The 18645-nt window shown below is 37.9% G+C and overlaps 3 protein-coding genes across 3 annotated transcripts; all 3 read right to left on the bottom strand.

Annotated features, from left to right (window-relative positions):
- Positions 1 to 668: 668 nt before the first annotated feature.
- LOC115622284 (aquaporin-like) lies at positions 669 to 18278 on the bottom strand. The gene is made up of 3 exons (XM_030516224.1): positions 17930 to 18278; positions 1116 to 1665; positions 669 to 1048 (listed from the first exon to the last, which is right to left on the bottom strand). Exons 1-3 carry the CDS (start codon positions 18049 to 18051, stop codon positions 848 to 850), a joined length of 873 nt encoding a protein of 290 aa, XP_030372084.1. The 5' UTR covers positions 18052 to 18278; the 3' UTR covers positions 669 to 847.
- LOC115634342 (aquaporin) lies at positions 2123 to 3016 on the bottom strand. The gene is made up of 2 exons (XM_030531998.1): positions 2441 to 3016; positions 2123 to 2377 (listed from the first exon to the last, which is right to left on the bottom strand). Exons 1-2 carry the CDS (start codon positions 3014 to 3016, stop codon positions 2159 to 2161), a joined length of 795 nt encoding a protein of 264 aa, XP_030387858.1. The 3' UTR covers positions 2123 to 2158.
- LOC115622380 (aquaporin AQPcic) lies at positions 4932 to 15426 on the bottom strand. Its single transcript, XM_030516341.1, has 3 exons — positions 15185 to 15426; positions 5353 to 5902; positions 4932 to 5288 (listed from the first exon to the last, which is right to left on the bottom strand). The coding sequence occupies exons 2-3, from the start codon at positions 5881 to 5883 to the stop codon at positions 5076 to 5078; spliced, it is 744 nt and encodes a 247-aa protein (XP_030372201.1). The 5' UTR covers positions 5884 to 5902; positions 15185 to 15426; the 3' UTR covers positions 4932 to 5075.
- Positions 18279 to 18645: the final 367 nt, after the last annotated feature.

Genomic DNA, 18645 nt, shown 5'->3' on the forward strand with positions numbered 1-18645 from the left:
AGGAACGGACCTCAGAAAGTATAGGAGCTAGAATAACAAAATTTGGTATCCAGATTCTCCTAAGTCCAAGAAGGGACGAGTTTGTATTTTGTTTTCAACTCACCAACCCACACATGCACACAGAGTCACGCTAAAAATTAAAATTTTGATTAAATAATGATCAATGAAAAAACTTCAACAAATCCAACTCAGTTCCATTCTAAGGCGAAATAGTGTGCTATAATAATTAACGTGTGGTCGACTTTGTATGGAAAAATTTTTTGCCCTTGACCACACACATTTCAACATTCTATCTATATACTTAGTATACTTAAGTATGCATGCTAATGCTTAGACCTCTTGGGAAATGCTTTCATATTTGAAGTGCGAACTAGAAGGGTACACTAGAAACTCTAAGCGCATATGTAACAGGCAGAAGACTCCAGACGTAATATTATACTTGTGTATAAGTATAATCAACACGTCGCGTATGGACATGTTCGTAGTTTCGTCTGTCTATTCGTCCGTATGCATTATCAAATCGTTCCACTATATCATTAAGCTGTCATAAGAATGATCGGTGAATTAATCAAGCTTAGTACCAAAAATCTGTTTGTTAATGTTGCAATCAAAATTGGAATTTTTCTTATAGTTCCTCAATGTAATCGAAAGTTTCGTTAAAAAACATAAATGATTGATACGAGAATGTTTATTTTAACTAAATGCCCTTAAAATATTGAAGTATTTAAAGCACAGTTTTTTGCTTGGTAGCTCAAATTAAATTAATTATATCATAGTATTAAACGCAGTGACACCTTAAAACTTAAACGTTTTATATTAAGAACAACCAAATTGTGTTTTTTAATAGTTATGGCAGCTCCGGAACGACATCTGCTTTGGCTCTGTCCGCCTGCACTTCGCGCCTAAAGGCGTACTTGTAGATGAGCGATGCAATTAGTGCGCCTGCCAATGGTCCCACCCAATATACCCAATGGTTTTCCCAGAAACCATTCCATAGGGCCGGCCCAAAGGATCGTGCTGGATTCATACTGGCACCCGTGAACTGGCCCTGCAAATACGAGTACACAAGAAATGGAAATAATGTCATTTTATTGAAAATGAAACATCATACATACCGCAGCCACTGACAGACAGGCAATGGCTAAGCCAAATCGTACCGCCACCGAGTCCTGAAATTTGGCATTGCGTGGGTCCCAGACAGCGCAGCAAATGGTTATCAGAGCAACTGTGATGAGAAACTCAATGAACAGTCCCTGCAGCGGATTAAGGTCGCTGTGTATGGCCGTTACACAAACTCCTTTCGGTGTTTCTGGTCCATTAATGGCGCTACCGGGCAGCACTGCCTTCAGCAGTCCATAGCCGATGAATGAGCCAAGCATTTGGGCTACAAAGTACACAACAACCATGGTCAGTGAGAGCTGTCTGTAGACATAGGCGGCCAGAGTGACGGCGGGATTAAGATGAGCGCCCGATACACAGCCAAAGCACTGAATGCAAATCAGCACGACGAAGCCAAAGTTAAGAGCGCTTTGCAAGTGGCTATTCGAAAAAGCGCTCGTCGACACACATCCCATGCAGCCGAGGAACATGAGCAGGGCTGTGGCAATTAGTTCGCCAAAGAATACACACAATTTGTCCAAATGTGGCTGCCACCGCTGCGCGCGACTGCAAGGTGGAATAAATAAATATCAGTTTGAGCATTTCTCTGGTATTATTTCAATATCATAAATACTTTTCTATACGTGTGATGTTTTTTTATGAAGTTTTAATGATATATGCACATGAAAAATTCACCCTATTTTGGGTGGTTTTTAAACTTCCGAACTAATTTATTTCGATAGATATTTGTTTTCACATGCATCTGTTTCAGAGTATTCCATAATAATACACAGTTCTCACTTTGTTTTTTGATCGCGCAGGACCTTTTTGCTTTTATTGTACATATTTCACGCTTGCACTTAACTAAATATGGTTGTGCTTGTCTCTATTGCGGAACGGAAACTATTTAAATGGTTAAGCACGCTAATCTTTTTGATTATAATCCATTACCCAATTAAGCATTTTGAATTGAAGATAAGCTCTATTGATAACTTAGAAATTTATTTGTTTATTCAAGGCCTTCAAATAAATAAATTTTGGTTTTGTTCGTTGTTGGTCTTTACGACATTATAATATTGTCAACGATGCGTATTTTTGCTTTGGACATCCGTAACTCGTGCACTTCTTCACCCTTGAAGGCGTATCTATAGATGAGCGATGTAATAGCACCGGCCGCCAATGGACCCACCCAATAGATCCAATGATGCTCCCAGGAATCATTCCACACGGCCGGGCCGAGAGATCGTGTGGGATTCATGCTGGCACCGGTGAACGAACCCTACACCAAATATAAATGTTAAGCTTTATTTTTAAAAACCATAAATCTGTCTCTTATACGCACCGCTGCCAATATGAGGCTTCCCAACGTTAATCCGAATCGCAATGGTAGAGAGTCCTTAAATTTGGCATTACGTGGGTCCCAAACCGAGCATGCAACCATTATAAGACAGCATGTGATGAGAAACTCAATAAAAACGCCCTGCAAAACGCTAACATCGCTACTCAAGACCGTTACGCATACGCCAGCGGGTTGATCAGGTCCCTTAATAGCATTGCCCGGCATCACGGCCACCAGCAAGCCAAATCCAATGAGAGCACCAGCCACTTGGGCCACAAAATACGCAACGGCCATTAGAGGAGACAGCACACCGTAGATGAGGGCGGCCAGCGTGATAGCAGGGTTGAGATGTGCTCCAGAGACGCTGCCATAGCACTGTATGGCGATCATTAACGCCAGTCCAAAGTTCAGGCCGCTCTGGAGTGTGGTGTTGGTAAACAGGGGCGTAGTTATGCAGCCCATGCAGCCGACGAACACCAACATGGCGGTGCCCACGAGCTCTCCAAAGAAGGCGGCAACTTTCACTCTTTGCTGAGGCTGTAGCCAGCAGCGTCTCTCATCAAACTCCTCTTTCGACATGTCTACAAAAAGTATTCCGCACAACTGCGTTCATTGTGATCTACCTGCTAAACAGTAGGCACAACTTTTCGACACAAGCGCCGAATTCAATCAATCAAAATCAATTATAAAACCTTAATGCTATGGATATTTTTATACCCTGAATGCAAGGGGTAGAATGGTATACTAGTGAAGTGCGGATGTATATAATACACAGGAAAAAAGGCGTGTATGAATTCTTGATCATTATGACAAGACAAGTCAACAGCCAGTCTGAATGTCTGTAAGAACGCATGGAGCTCAGATTCTTTGCAGTCCGAGAAAGGACTAGTTTGTAATTTTTTTCTAAGGCATCCACCCATTCGCCTGGTTATATGTTTTTTATAGCTTCCGTAATTGGTACAAATTGTTTATTCTACAATTACAACCTGTTGGAGCCTTTGTGTGCTCATGTTAAGTTTCATTTAATCGCTGCCCATTCTGTGTCCATTCTGCCCTTTCTGTGTCTATGTACGTTGTATAAACTCCAATAGGGTATTCAGAAGTTAGGCCGATCCACTCTACAAATTCCTTTCTTGTTTAGATTGATAAGCAACTGTTGTAGCACTGGCGCTACATTAGGCTTCTTTCAATGTTTCATAAAAGACGAATACCATACGTTTGGTAACTCGTTCATAAATCAATTAATCAAAGCCTGGTTAATGCGGCTTCTTCACATAATTAGGTACCCTGATAATGTTATGGCTGACACATATTCGCAACTGGTTCACATACATATTTGTGCCTCGTGGCTAGCTTAAGCCGTAACCAGGGTAGCTAGGCTCAGTTTAATCTTATCGTAACTGCGCATGGCTAAGATTCTAATCCATAGCCAATAACCAAGGTATTGCCAGAGTTTTGCTGTTGCTGCTATCGAAATAAGCGTTAAGTGTATTTGATTAATGATATGATATGATATGGCTTTTGGGAAAACCATAAAATTTTATTTATAGCATACTTTAGGGGGGATAGCTTTCTATCTTACCATGTTCTCTGAGAAAAGTTTAAAACTTAATGCTCTAAAATGTTCTTGTCATCTTCATCTTATCAACTAAACTCTTTAGTCTTATTAGTAAACATATACCTATTGGAATTTTTTAGTCGATTTAAATAACTTTTGAAGCTTATATCAAGTATTACTTCCTTTTAAAGTTATTGAGTCCAAACATCAACAGAAAACGACATAAATTGTGCTTACAACTCTTTAAATCGAACATGAATGTTAGTTTTTTTATAATAGCCAATATATAGGAATCATTTTCCAAATTATTTTTGCATTTATGGTGGCATGGTAAGCTCTAATCAATATGTTTCTAACTTCCTTCAATATTATTATATTAGCACTTGCAGACTTTACTAAATATTGAATATAAAATATTAAGCTGCAACCGCAACTAAGAGAACGAACTATTTAGCAATCATCATTACAGCAAGTACAAATCTACATTAAGGGAAATAAAGTAGGGACCTTGACCGTTGCCTTTTTATTACTGAAAACCTAATAATACATGTACTTAAAAGTGTTCTTTGCAATTAATATTTCCCCTAATGCTCCCTTAAAATACAGAAATGTGAAATTTTACATATTTTTAACGCACAACGTAAGACCAATAAGAAAATCAACCCAAAGGGAATAAAAATTAGATCTTTTCTGAACATTACCGGATCGGCTAGAGAATTAAGATATCCTCTTACCCTTAAATTACAGGGAATAATAAAATAAAGAAAATATCGGCATTATACAATCCACTTTAAAAGACCATTAAAAAAAAATGTATGTACATGAATTAATTGCGTCAAATAATAATGTTGCATACTTTTAGGGCGTGCGTTGAATACATTCATAACGTATACGCAATATAGCCACAATGCATTATTATTGGAATAAAAGAGTGGATTGTTTTTATTTTCGAACGATTTATATTTGTTTGCAGTGTTTGCATTAATATAAAATTCGACGGATTTAGCTTAAAATTAAATTTATTAGAAAATGTTCTTAGAACATTATTTCGCAATGTCTTTGGCACCTGCACGACATCGTTTATGAGAGCTGTACGTCCTCCAGCTGACGCAACTTTTCGCTGGTCTGGGCCTCGACAACCTCTCGCCTGAATACAGTCTTGTAGGCAATAGCTGTGATGCCAGCAGCTGCCAATGGGCCGATCCAGTAAATCCAGTGGGCATCAAATGAACCATTCCAGAGAGCAGGGGCAAAAGACCTGGCCGGGTTCATGCTGGCACCGGTGAAGGGACCCTACAAGAAAAATGATCACACTGAGTTGAATTTGTCTAAATATTGAGCATCGGCATTAACTTACCGCAGCGCAGGCCAAACAAGATATGGCCAAGCCGAAACGAATGGCGACCGAGTCATGGAATTTGGAGTTACGGGGATCCCAAACGCCGCAGCAGACAAGGATTAGAATAGCGGTTACGACAAATTCAATGCCGCAGCCCTGAATCGATGAGATAGTGGGATGGGGCGCTGTAACACACAGGCCAGAGCCGACGGTCATGGTCTCCTCGGGCAGCAGAACCTTCAGCAAGCCATAACCGATGAAAGCACCCAGCATTTGAGCAACAAAGTACACAAATGCCATTTGCAGTGTCACCATGTCGTAGATGTAAGCAGCTACGGTGACGGCGGGATTCAAGTGAGCGCCCGATACACAACCGAAACACTGAATACAAATCATGACGGCCAAACCAAAGTTGAGAATGATCTGCAGGTGATTGTTCGGGAACAGATCTGTCTTCACACAGCCCATGCAGCCCAAGAAGACGAGCATGCCGGTGCCAATCAGCTCGCCGAGGAAGGCGCAAATCTTATCCAGGGTTGATCCGTTCATTTTAAGACGCTTCAAGCAACTGGAAATTAACGGGACATTCATTCGTTTGCAGGCAACTCATTTATCATGCTCACTACAGAGCTTGATATTAGCTCTTAATTCCTAACAAATGCACAAACATACACACGCATTCACGCACTCTTCGCTACATTTTGTTTCTTATTCTGATAAGTTATTGATAAATAACCGAGGAATGCTCTTGGCTCAATGATTGGATTTCCGTCAATATTGCGTAAACAACCGAGACTAGAATACATTTAATATCGACATTAACTATAGACCTGCTCATTTCTAGCCGCGTCTCTTTTGGACCTGCTGACTGGCTTTTGTCCTCCATTGCTGGTGATTATCCTTTTTGTATTATTCTCAAACCTCAAACTTGCGCACACTTGCTCATTGTCGTGAAGACACTGGCTGATTGAAATATTCCAGTAGTTCCATAAAGCTGACTCGTTTACTTATTTGTCTCTCGTAATCTTAGATTGTCAAAAAGTTATAATAATATCATCACAGTTAACTATAATTTCCGTTGGTTATCGCACACTTGTGTTGACTTAAATGATTTTTTTAATGCCACTAGGGTTTTTTTTATTTTTTTGTTTGCGGCTTATCATTTCTATAAATTTTCTGTCTGTTATCCATGATCACTGAAGTAATTTTCCTTTCATGGGTATATTATGGGTTTTGTAATTAAAAAAGAAACTACAAGTATAATTAATATCATTTGTAGCCATACTTGTATCTAAGACTTCACATATTTTCGGGATCTTTTATTAATAATATTATTAATTTTGTTTGCGATGATGTGAAAATCAACTGATTCTTTCTATAAGAGTGCTCATCGCATAGAATTCAAATCTGAAGGTCAAAGAAAGTTCGCGAATTGCTTAGAAATTTGATTGACTCAATCATTTTTAAAAATATTTTATGTCAGTTTCTGGATGCCTTTATTGCACACAGACAGTTAAATATTCAATTTATTTATATGTATTTATCCCTTTTATAAATAACTTTCTTTAATTACCGATCAACGCACTCGCGACTCATTCTGGAATCGATTTGTATTTCAATTCGTATTGAAGTAAATGCAATTAAAATGTCTCAGTTAGAGAGAAACTTAGGAATGATTCAAATAGTTGTTTCTATCTTTTTAACACCCAAGCGTACTGGTCGCGTTGAATTTACAAAATGACAGTGCGACTGTCAATGTCATTCTGAGCGCTGTAGTTGCTCATAGTCAAATATTTATACGTATATCTATCTAAATTGTATATATACCTATATATTCTGCGTAAGTCAAATCCCATTTTTAGCTGCTGAGAGCCCAATGTATAAAAAATAGCAAATCCTCAAACAACGAGCGACAAACGCCCAGCGCCGAGCGTCTAGCACTGAGCGCAAAAGCATAAAAAAGTCAAGTGTCCAGAATTTATGAGCGGGTTCCCACACAGATGAGGCTCTCTGGGGCACGATTTATACAGTAGCTGCTGACTTGACACCTTTTATTCTTTTAATAGCTATGTCGTGGGTAAATTCCAAAGAAAATAGAAGCAATTAAGTAAAAGTAATACCAGACTCTGTTATCTGGCTGGCACATTTCCATCACAAATGTTTGGCCTAGATCATGCCTCGCTACTTACAAGTTAAAACTGCAAGTGGTGCCTATAAATACTGCATACTACTATATACGTATATACGTAGAGCGCCTTTAAGTGAACAGGGCAAGGTTTGCGATGCGTGACGTTGACGTTGTCGGTGATGCTGACAACAACTCCAAAGGTCTTCTGATAAGAACAACAACAATGCCTATCAATTACAAGTAGGCCTATCAATTGCAACGACAATTGCAATTGCAAGTGCAATTGAAATTGCGTTGCATGCGCTACGCAATGTGGTAAACAAATCGCAGTCCGGCAATCATTTGAGGCGTAAACAGCAGGCCTTTGTGCATTCCGCCTGCCTTTAAGTTAAGCGTCGACCGACATGGTCGTGTCAGGTCCCATCACACAGTCATCTGAGTGAACGTTATGGGCCCATAAATGCACGCAAGTTGCGTTAAATGTCTCAATGCATATTAATTGATCATAACTAACAACATGTACTTGTAGTATAGAAAATTGTGCACACGAAGGCAACTTCTGAATGAAGCTCGCAGAGTGCGAATGTGCAGTGATGCGTTTATCAGCAGCGCTGAATTCAATTTATTATAAGCATGTATATACTCTTATATGTACATATATACAAGTATGTATATGTAGTCGTCGAGATTTTTTATTATTTCTATGGCTACCTCTGGGTTACACATATAGTATACATTTTTAATAGCCCTACGTTTTTTCAATAGTTTTTTTTTTTCATTGTTGCATAAGTTTGTCGATTTTGCATTTCTTGATAACCTTTTGATCTTAATTCCCATTCCCATAAACATTTTTATAGTTAACACCTAGCTAGAATGGCTTAGTGACAGCAAAAATTGAGCATTATATAAGTAAATCTATCTATATAGTATGCATTTTTTATATTTGTGTTTTTATGTGGCAAAAATAAAAATTTTCGAGAATCCTGAAACTTTGCTAAACATTTTCTTTGCGAATATTTTGATGCACATATTTATATTTCACACAAGCCAACAAAACACAATCAATATTTTGCTACCCGATTATCACAACTTTTTACATGTCTACGACCAATATTTGCAATTGTTTTTGTAGTGGCTGGGCGGTAATAAAAAGGTGAAACCAAAGTATCAAGCTAACTTGAAAATCAAACATTTAAACTATTGCGGGACAGGTACGCCACTCAAATGAAAGTTGTTGGGGAATTGTGAACTGTTTTTAAAAGTACATCTCAATCAAGATGCCAAGCACGCACTGGCAGTAATGGTCAAAAAAGTGTCGCACTAGCCTCACAATAGTGTTAAACATTCTATTCGTATATTCGCTCATAAGACTTGACCAACTAGAGGTGGGCCGTGGAATTAAATGTTAATTTCTAAGCCCGCTTGCGATGGGTTGGAACTTCCACACCTTCATTACTTGACTACCATTTATCTGAGTATTTTGTTTGAAATCGAATCACAGCTCAATTGACATTAGCATACCTACTATATTTGTTTATGTAATTATGATAGCCCCCGGGAAAAGTCGTGTGCATGCTATTCATAAATGTTGTCATGCTTAATACTCGTACTAATAAAACAAGTAAGTAAGCAACTTTAGAACCTAAAGGGATCTGAGAGTGTAATTAAATCATTGCTGAATTTTTAATTTGTTCAGCTGACAATGTTTAGCGTATAGTGCAATTGTTAATAGTATTTATCTAATTATTGCAATCAACCCTTGAGCAAAGTGTTAATCTAAAATGTGGGAATCAGTTAATATAATTTATTACTGCATTTATAAAATTAACGAAATTACAATAGAATTGCTGAATATTAACTTTTAGTGTATTTTTGACAATCGATAATTAAAATGGCTTCATTTGTTGCTGATAATTCTGCGAAGTCATATTATAATCGTTTGCCGACTTTAATTTGAATATTGCACAACAATTTAGTAGTATTTAGTCAACAATGCACATTAGTTTCCAAATCTCACAAATACAAATAAACGCTAGTTCTAAGAACTCGAAAGCAATTTCTTTCGTTTGCAGTAAAGCTAGATATTAATTTTGTATTCAAAGGAACTGTGCAAGTCATTAATTTTCTAATAAAAGTCAAAACCGCATAGCTCCTTTAGCTTTACACAGACACATATATGTACATAAATAAATTCCAGCGTATCTTTGCACTCATAAACCATTTACGAGTACATCAACAGACAAAGCTGCATTGCAAACGAAAAATCCATTTAAATGATGGTTAGTGAGCTCAAATTGCATGAATTTGGATTGAAAATCCATCCAGTAGATTTAAAAAGTTGTGCCTTTAAAATCGTATTAAAGCAAAAGTATGTTTCAATATTTAAGGGCTAAATGTTATGTTGTTAATAAACACTTGAGAGTAATGCACACTTCATGCTCAATCAAAGCGTTTATAACTTAATGAGCCCCCAAAAACACTACTTAAGTAGCGATTAGCCCAAAGTGCTGGGCTATAAACATTATTATGGCTTAGCCAAACACGCCATATAAAAAGCTCATTAACTGACGATAATCGAAACTTATGACTGCACTGATAGATATCACTTGACAATGAAACTACGAATATTTGTTTCATCGAGTCTACACAATTGCGTATGCGCCGATGCGTCGGTGGAAACGGAGGGGGTTAAGTCATCGCCACTAGATGTGACAGACGGCGCTGACATGTGTCGCCACAGACTTTGACACGGTTTACCTAGACTTTTTGTTTGTACTTGTGTGTATCAGGCTTTGAAAATGATAAGGTAATTGAGTGCGTATTGTTATACACACACAATATGTACCTACTTCAACACATATTGTATACACTCAGAGAAAAGTTGTGTGAAACACCACCATCAACATCAGACTTGTGGGAGATCGCCCGAGCATTAGAAATAGGAGAAATAGGAAATAGAAATAGGAGTTGTCGCTATACATAGTGGTGTCACAGAATATTCAGTTTTCGCTGATTTGTTTTGATTCCAGCTCGAATTTCAAGGCTAAATTACACTTAAATTAGCCAAGGGACTTGTGATCGATAGTCGGTTGCCACCTTCAAAAATGATTTATTTGGCGTCTAGAATTTCCAAGTGGGTTTTTCAACCTTTCTGAGTGCACTATGGGCTGTACTCTACTACAAGCATTCAGAGTACATTTATCGATTTAATTAAGTATTCAGCATTGAAAGTGTTTATTGATTCAAAAAAAAAAAATACACATTGACTAAGAAAGCTTAAAAATAAACTTCTAATGTTAATGTACTTGTAAAGAAAATAGAATAAGCCAACAAAATTGTTTTTTTTTAATTAAGAAAGAAGATAAGGAATGCATTTGATAATTATTTTCAATTGTTACCAACAATTGACAACCCATCATGCCTAAATTGTGGAATGAAAAACTTGATTTTTTCGCTGATTGTACACGTATATGAGTCTTATATTGTACAATATATCAACTGAATATTGAAGAGCGTCAGCTTGTGATATGATTGTCGTAATTTCGTTTCTCATATTGCAAAAACTACTACTTAATTCAACTCATTATACTACTTGATCACGAACTGCACCGCCTTATCATAGTGACGATGTCTATTGCTTAGGACGTACCTAACTACCTATAAACATATGTACATACTTATAAGTGTGTAGGCATATAATAAATGTGACGTCCGCTATTGATCTTGCCTGCCAACGACGACACTGAAAATTGTTTGTCGAGCCACAGAACTAACGCCTCAAGCTTTCCATTCAGCGCACATGTGGCCGCTTTGCAATTTCTATAAGACGCTTATCACAGAGCCATCTTATCAGCGGAGCTGTTGACGTTTTAATTGCGCAACAAGCCAAAGGCCTCCATAGGGGTTGCGGCAGCAGCAGCGGCACAAGCTACCTCAGTGCTGGTAGTCTATGTATGAGCATTTTGTTGCTGTTGTTGTTGGGGTTTTTATTAGTCAACAGCACGGCGCGCTCTACATTTCCCTATGCCTATTTACTCAGTGATAACAACTTGGCCACTTACTTGTAGCTATGAAGTAGGAGGTCGTGTGACTTTTGATGCGTCTGCTGAAGTGAAGGTTCCGTTATGGGAGTCCGTCTGAAGCGTCCAACTATCTCGTCTAACAGGCAACAAACTTTATTTCATTAGTATTAATTGGCCATTGTCGGGAGGCGAAACTTTCAGAGAACGGCTGGAGAACAAATTTTGCATAACTGGAAAGTTTGCTGCTTGTTTGAGCTTACAGCAAAATATGAAAATTAATGCAGTTGATTACAAGTTTTCAGTAAAGGGGAAAAACTATAAGCCCTGCAATTATAATCAATTGTCTTTTTATGGTATTTACTTTGCTTTGTATGTCATTTTCAAGCTATCGGCATTAGTCGAAGCCAAAGAAGCTATTTCCCTAGGTTGGAACTCTGTTGAAACGCCAATGCGTGTAAATTATAGTGAATTTTTTAAAATTCTAATCAAGCCAGCCCTACCTTACATTGTTTGCAATTAATCTAGAGAGTTTGTTTTTCTTTTTTTACTGTCACCGATGCTACTGCGATAACGTCTAACACGAGCAGCTACTCGACTGCAAAATTCCTCATTATGCAATTGAAAGCGTGTGCAAGCTATAAATCATGGACAGAATCAGTGATGAGCTTCAATCATGGCCGTACTAGCTAGCTATGAACGAGTAAATAACACAATTAACATGAATTACAAATGCAAGCTCAATATTCCTGAAGCACTCAGATGTCGGATGAATTATTTAAAGATCGGGCTTGCGGGTGTTGCCCACTTTCTAGCTTCTAAGAAAAAGAGACTGATGTGCTGGATGGGGCTTTAATACCATACGTCGTCGTGCTGATCTTGGATATATACTCTTCTTTGATATAACATTATCTTTATAATTGAGTTAAATTATGTTAGCATTTGCTTCTATTTTAGATTCACCTTCGCTGTAGCAGTAAAATAAACAAATGCCAGAAAATTTGGAGATACTGCATTAAACTTGGACTATCACTGTGCACAGTCTAATCGCAAACCTTCAGACGCATGTTATCTTATAATTGGCTTAGAGTGGCGCGATCATGGCTCTGCTTTGAAACCCGAACATGCTTCTTTCCCAAAAGCTAGAACGACCGACAAGCACCGAAGACCTCGTCACTACCAACTGAATATTTATGTGTAAAGAAATTTCAGCTAGGTGCTAGATGATAGGCTACTCTCTGATTAAGTGATAATAAAATGTTGTTTGTTTAAAATAATAATTTCATTTGTATTAATATATAAGAATTGATAGTGATTTTAAAATAATTTGATTTTCTTTGTCTAGAAACAAGTTAACAAGGCATAACAATTGAATAGCAAGGAACAAAGGTGCTCATTTCCGTTTAATTTCGATTTGGTTTGTATTATTAAAATGAGTCATTTTTTGGCCATATACTCTGATGCCATGTGATTATTGAAATGTCTGCATAAAAAACGCATCACGAGGCGTATACTTAATTTAAAAGTGCCCACTCATTTGTTACAAACTGTTTAAAGCTTCATATTTGATTGCTGATTGTCCGAATATTTCATACCATACAAGTATTTATCAACCGGTTTGACAGAAATGTAACGGAACGAAACCAGTTTATCGCCACAGTCGAGCAGTCAGTCATATGATGACGAATTTGATCAGAATTGTTAAAATAAATATGGAATGAAACTTCTGACAGCGCGACGAGAAATTTCAAATTAGCGTTCATTAAATTGTTAGATGGGTGCATAGGAAACATACGAGTACCCCAGCTAATATTAATTTATCAATTTGTTTAGCATAAATTAGCGAGTTCGGCAGGTTGACTCAATTAGCTGGCCTATAAGTAGATTTAATCAAAGCCATGTGCCAGATCGCATTATGTAACTCGACATATTGGCACACCTACAACTTGTCAATTCAAAAAGCTAAATAAACAAGTAAGCCAATGTCCGGCGAAAATTTCACCTAAGGAATAAAAGAAAAATAAAGTGCTACCCACGCGCGCGATTGTTCAAAAATGTTGTTCGCTCTTTTTATGAGATCTATAGAAGTGGAATTCAAAAATACGTAGCAATCGCAAGAGCAGCCGACAGACTTACGCAACATATTGTTGGACGATACTGTTGGTTTCATATTTAGACTACAAGCAACATATTTTATCAACAAGTTCCAGGCCTTGAGACCGCAAAAAATAAAAATAACACATTATGTAAATTATTGTGGTTTGGAAATCCTACAAAATCTTAGTCGCTGCTGCATGATCTCATTTTGATTCAAATATATGTATTTTGAAGGCTAGTTATCAAGCTGCGCTCAGACTTAGCTAACACTTAGAGCGCTTGACCCCAAGCCAAAAAGTAGCCTTTACGAATATACTACTGTATACACATACAAGTATGTATATGTATATATTTTTTCCAAGTTAATGCTGATAAGAGTGTGCCTTCGATTATTGTTGATGAAACATTTAGCTACGCATAGCAGCTTTAAAGCACATGAAATATGCTATGTGTGCCTATTAATGTGCGTGCCTATATATATACTTGTATGTATGTGCACATATATCAGCTGTATTTATATACAACACGAATTTCCAAACACAAAAACTGGCATATTTTAAAAATAAATATAGTGCGCGCACCAAACTAGAGAACCAAAGAGCGACCGCTCTTTAAACATATGCCAGCCGTATTCTTCAGGGCGGCAGAGAAGGCATTTGAATTGTATAGCTCCAGTTTAATATACGTACTTATAAATATTACTACTTCAACTTTAATGTGTGCTCTTGGGAAAGTGTTAAATGAATGTCACTTTATGGGCGACTATTGTTGAACACTTTGAACTTTGAAAACATACTTGCACTGTATGCATGTTTGCCTTCCATATGCTTAAGTTGAAAGGTTTCTATGTCGGAGGAAAGGTTGCAGAAACCCAGCTGCACCTTGTTATATAATGCATACCTATTTGCATTCGTATTGTACAATATATATGTAAGTACAGAAAGTAAATAAAAATGAATGAACTAGCCGAGTGCACTTCATCTGCTAGTTGGAGGTGTGTGTATGCTGGCGCTGGCTTATAAATTGATTACATAGTGAATTAAATGCTAAGTAATGCACATAATTACAAGCAAATAATGCAGCAGTAAATAAATAACAATAATTCCGATCTATGTATATATTTGCTATTTTAATTGCCATGTGCGAAGCAAAGGGGCGATTTATTGTTGTGTTACTTTATGTGGATATAACGTAAAATTGATAAGCAATGCAAGTACGTGTACTGCGATTTGTTTTAATGTTATGTGGATATAACGTAAAGTTGATAAGCTTTATGTGTATTGCCGAAAATTAGTGAGATAACGCCAAGAATTTTGGGTGCCTAATAAATAAGCAAATAATAGGAAACATTTTTGAGAGCCGCAACCTACGCAATTACTACGCGATCTTTTGTATGAACGCTACTCGATTTTGTGTGCGAAATCACCGGCAAATATTTGCATAATTATTAATATAAATTGTAAAAGCCAACAAGTGATTGTATAGCACACACGCACACACGCACATCCACACATCCACACACACGAACACACACATATGTTTTTGAGCCTTATCAGAGCATGTAGGTTTATTTATTTTTTTCTTTCTGAAATTCACTTGCATTTACCCGAAAATCTTTCAAAAGCAGAACAGGAAGCAGCCGAGTGCGAGCGCGCGAGAGTACTTTTTTGAACAAAACGCTTTATGCTAAGCAGTGCGCGCCTTTTTATAACAAAAATCTTCTGAAGCAGTAGTAGAAGCAGCCAGCAGTAGCAGCAGCAGCAGCAGCAGAAATTGGAGAATACGAGAGAGCGGGCTTTCTTCCTTAAACTTTTTAGTAATTAGTGCGACTAAGTAGTGGATACGCACACTCGCAGACACTCACGAAAACTCTCAAATTTGCGTTTTGGTCGATCGTTTGTTTGCTATTGAACGATCGACGGACGCAGCAGCTAACGGCCAAGGCGGTATAACAGACACAGAGCGCAGCAGCAGCGGCACAAAAAGCAGCAGAAGCAGCTGAAGCAGCAGCGGCAACAAGACTATCAACAGTATAACAGTAACAGTAGTGGCGAAAGTTAGACTGAAACAATTTACTGATATTACTTGTAATCGCTTCGTGATGACAGAATTGTTGATGTCTAACATATTGAAATGGAATAAGCAAGTTCTAGTGTTCACTCATTTATAGCTTCATCAAAAGTTAATACTACGGCTACATATAATTGCAAGTTTCAAGTTTCACAGTGAGGAGAATGAATGCAGGGATCGATCAAATATGGAAGATATAAACTAATGTAGCATTCATAAGCAAAAAGTTAGTTATACACCTGTCTTGCAAAAACTTGCACTCCTTAAAAATTATTACAAATAAAAATTTCCAAACACAATCTATCTTTTACTTTTACTTATAATAACGTCAGATTTCGCATAATTTCTTTATTATAACTTTGAACCGTTGGCCATATTTCAATATCCTATATGGAGTATTTTAAAAAAATAGCCCCGTCTGTAAAGTTTCTGGAGAGTATTTTCCACGATCAAAAACACTTGACAATTTAAAGGAGTATCAATATCTTTCGATTGACATATCAAACATACCCGTGCTGGGTAGTGGGCTGACACAATGTGCTCGTGTTTTCGCCACTACATGGACGGCCGAACGTGCTGATTGCTTATCGTGGCGCAGCAGTCGGTGTTGACTGCGCAGCGCTTTTGTTTATGTCAGTGGTGTGCACTTTGGCGGCAAATTATCTTGCCTTTGTGTATCTGTTTGGGTCGAATTTTCTAATTGATTTGTATATACTTACTTGTAGATACACAAACAATGATACGAAATATCAATTTTGGACATAGCCTAGAATGTATGGCAATGCAAAAAATAAAAGAAGTAGAAGTATGTCTGCTTTGGTGGTATTGTCTCACTCAGATTTCATTCAAAGGATTCGCAAGGATTGATATTTGTGAAAGGCTGTTCTAATTATTTTCGCAATCGAGCACAGATGTAGAAATGTTGGATGAGACTGAAAATCGTAACTTATAGTATATGTATCAAGAGATTATAGCATATCACTGGATCGTTTCTGGCTAGTTGCAGAGGATGTAAGAAGCAAACGATAATAACGTCATCACAAGGATGTCTGGAAGCACATGAGAAATGATTTCACATTTGCAGTTAATTTTTAAGTGTTTTGATAAAATAAATTTTTATTTCATTACTGACAGATATGTGTCAAGTGTCTGAGAGCGATTTGATAAGCATGCCGCCAGCGTCTAATACCAGCGCTTTACTTGGTTTTTATTGGCGACCGTTGAGGGCATTGAAGTGTCGTTACTTAAGTAGGACCCAAAATTTACAACTGGACTTACCGTCTCATCACTGACTCCTACTTACCTGCATCGTGATCCATTTACAATTTCCACTGCACCACTATTAACACAATTCTTATCACACGATACACAAAATTCACGTCGATACGTTTATGATAATGAAGGCGATGTTGATGATGACGATGATGATGGTGGTGATGATGATGGTGATGGTGATGTTGCTGGTGATAGCTTGTTGGCAGCTATTGAATAAACACGTGACGTTGTCGCGGCTTCCTCGTTTGTTTGCTTGCCATTGACTTTGAATCGATTTGGCGCTATAATTATGACGCGCAGTCTGCTAGATTCGTGCAGACAGAAGACGCACTATAGATTTGCATAAACAGGTTGTCGAGTCGCGACTCGTACACCCCTCGTACACCTCACGGCGTCTTTTTGTTTGAAGTTGAGGAACAGAATGGGCCAAACCGTACAATGAAACCAAAGCGAACCGAGCTTGGCTGAATCATTAATAAGCGCTTAAATGCCACAAAAGTAAGGTAAAGCCATTTAAACTTAATAAATTAATAATTCAATGAAATGACATCGAAACAAATCAATTCAATTCAATTCCATTCGATTCGATTCAATTCAATTCAAACACGACTAAAGGCTAATGATGGATGTGTGGATGTCAAGAGTGGGTGATTTGTGCCCGTACCGGCGGTACAAGTATATAGGCGAGCATGTCCAACTCAGCAGCGCCCATTTGCATAAATACATAGCCACAGGCACATATGTACAAGTATGTTTGTATTTATATACTATGCAGCTATACTATATTGTCTGTTTTCACATTATTTTGGCTGTTGCGTACACAACTTGCGCAACTTCGTATGATTTATTGGTGGTGTTGCGCCGGCAGCTTAGAACTGGTTTGCGAATGCAACTAAACTGTAAAATGAAATAAAACTGATTGCGCATGCGACGGGTGTGAAGGCAAAGTTCGGGGCAAATGTGGGGCAAATGCATATTACTAGTGGATGTATTCATTAAATCGCACCTCTTCTGGCTTTCAATGTTTGTCACATGATTTTTAAACGTGGAGAGCCCATCTCGCTGCTGCTGCTGCTGCTGTTGCTGTTGCTGCAGTTGTATTTGTTGTTGTTGCTGCTGCACGGACATACTACTAATATTTGCACTTAACCGAACCACTTGTTCAAACTTATTTATGCTTGCGTATTTCCTCGATATTTAAATTGAATAAAAAACACAAATGCGTAACTACGGGGCGCTGCGTTCGACACTCGCCCGTCTTTACTCGACTCGGATCGGCGGCAAAGTGTTTGCAAAATATATTCTGCATTTGTCGTTGCCGTTAAACAGCTGCGATTTTTGCTTTTGGGCCTTCGAACCTCCACCGACGACTGATCTGACGGACAAACTAAACGTTGACTGCTGGGCGCACAAAGCGCTCATCAAATACAAAACAACAACGAGCCGATAATAGCTACAACAATTGTGTTTGACTTTTTTGTTTTTGTTCAAATGGGCTGCTGTTCTTGCTGTTGTTCCGCTTATGTTTTGACTCCGATCTGTAGGATTTCTGGGCGTCTCTAATTGGCAATTAATTGGTTTTGATTTGATTCCCCATTCTTTTTTCTTATCTATTTCTATTTTTGGGCGCGTACACGTGCAAGAGCTCTCACATTCGTGCATCATGAATCAGCACTGCTTGGCTTCTTTTCTTTTCCCTTTTTTCTGCAGTGTACGATATTT

Source organism: Scaptodrosophila lebanonensis, unplaced genomic scaffold, assembly GCF_003285725.1.
Source record: "Scaptodrosophila lebanonensis strain 11010-0011.00,11010-0021.00 unplaced genomic scaffold, SlebRS2 tig00000001-arrow-pilon, whole genome shotgun sequence".
In the NCBI taxonomy this organism is placed as follows: Eukaryota; Metazoa; Arthropoda; class Insecta; order Diptera; family Drosophilidae; genus Scaptodrosophila; species Scaptodrosophila lebanonensis.

Bases quoted from the DNA above. Each gene is read 5' to 3' on its own strand.
- LOC115634342 (XM_030531998.1), bottom strand. From the start codon at position 3,016: ATGTCGAAAGAGGAGTTTGATGAGAGACGCTGCTGGCTACAGCCTCAG. The intron at 2,378-2,440 runs GTGCGTATAAGA...TATTTGGTGTAG, and splicing joins GAAGCCTCATATTGGCAGCG to GGTTCGTTCACCGGTGCCAG.
- LOC115622380 (XM_030516341.1), bottom strand. From the start codon at position 5,883: ATGAACGGATCAACCCTGGATAAGATTTGCGCCTTCCTCGGCGAGCTG. The intron at 5,289-5,352 runs GTAAGTTAATGC...TTTTTCTTGTAG, and splicing joins CTTGTTTGGCCTGCGCTGCG to GGTCCCTTCACCGGTGCCAG.
- LOC115622284 (XM_030516224.1), bottom strand. From the start codon at position 18,051: ATGTCCGTGCAGCAGCAACAACAACAAATACAACTGCAGCAACAGCAA. The intron at 1,666-17,929 runs GTGCGATTTAAT...TCCACCTTGCAG, and splicing joins AACATTGAAAGCCAGAAGAG to TCGCGCGCAGCGGTGGCAGC. The intron at 1,049-1,115 runs GTATGTATGATG...TCGTATTTGCAG, and splicing joins CCTGTCTGTCAGTGGCTGCG to GGCCAGTTCACGGGTGCCAG.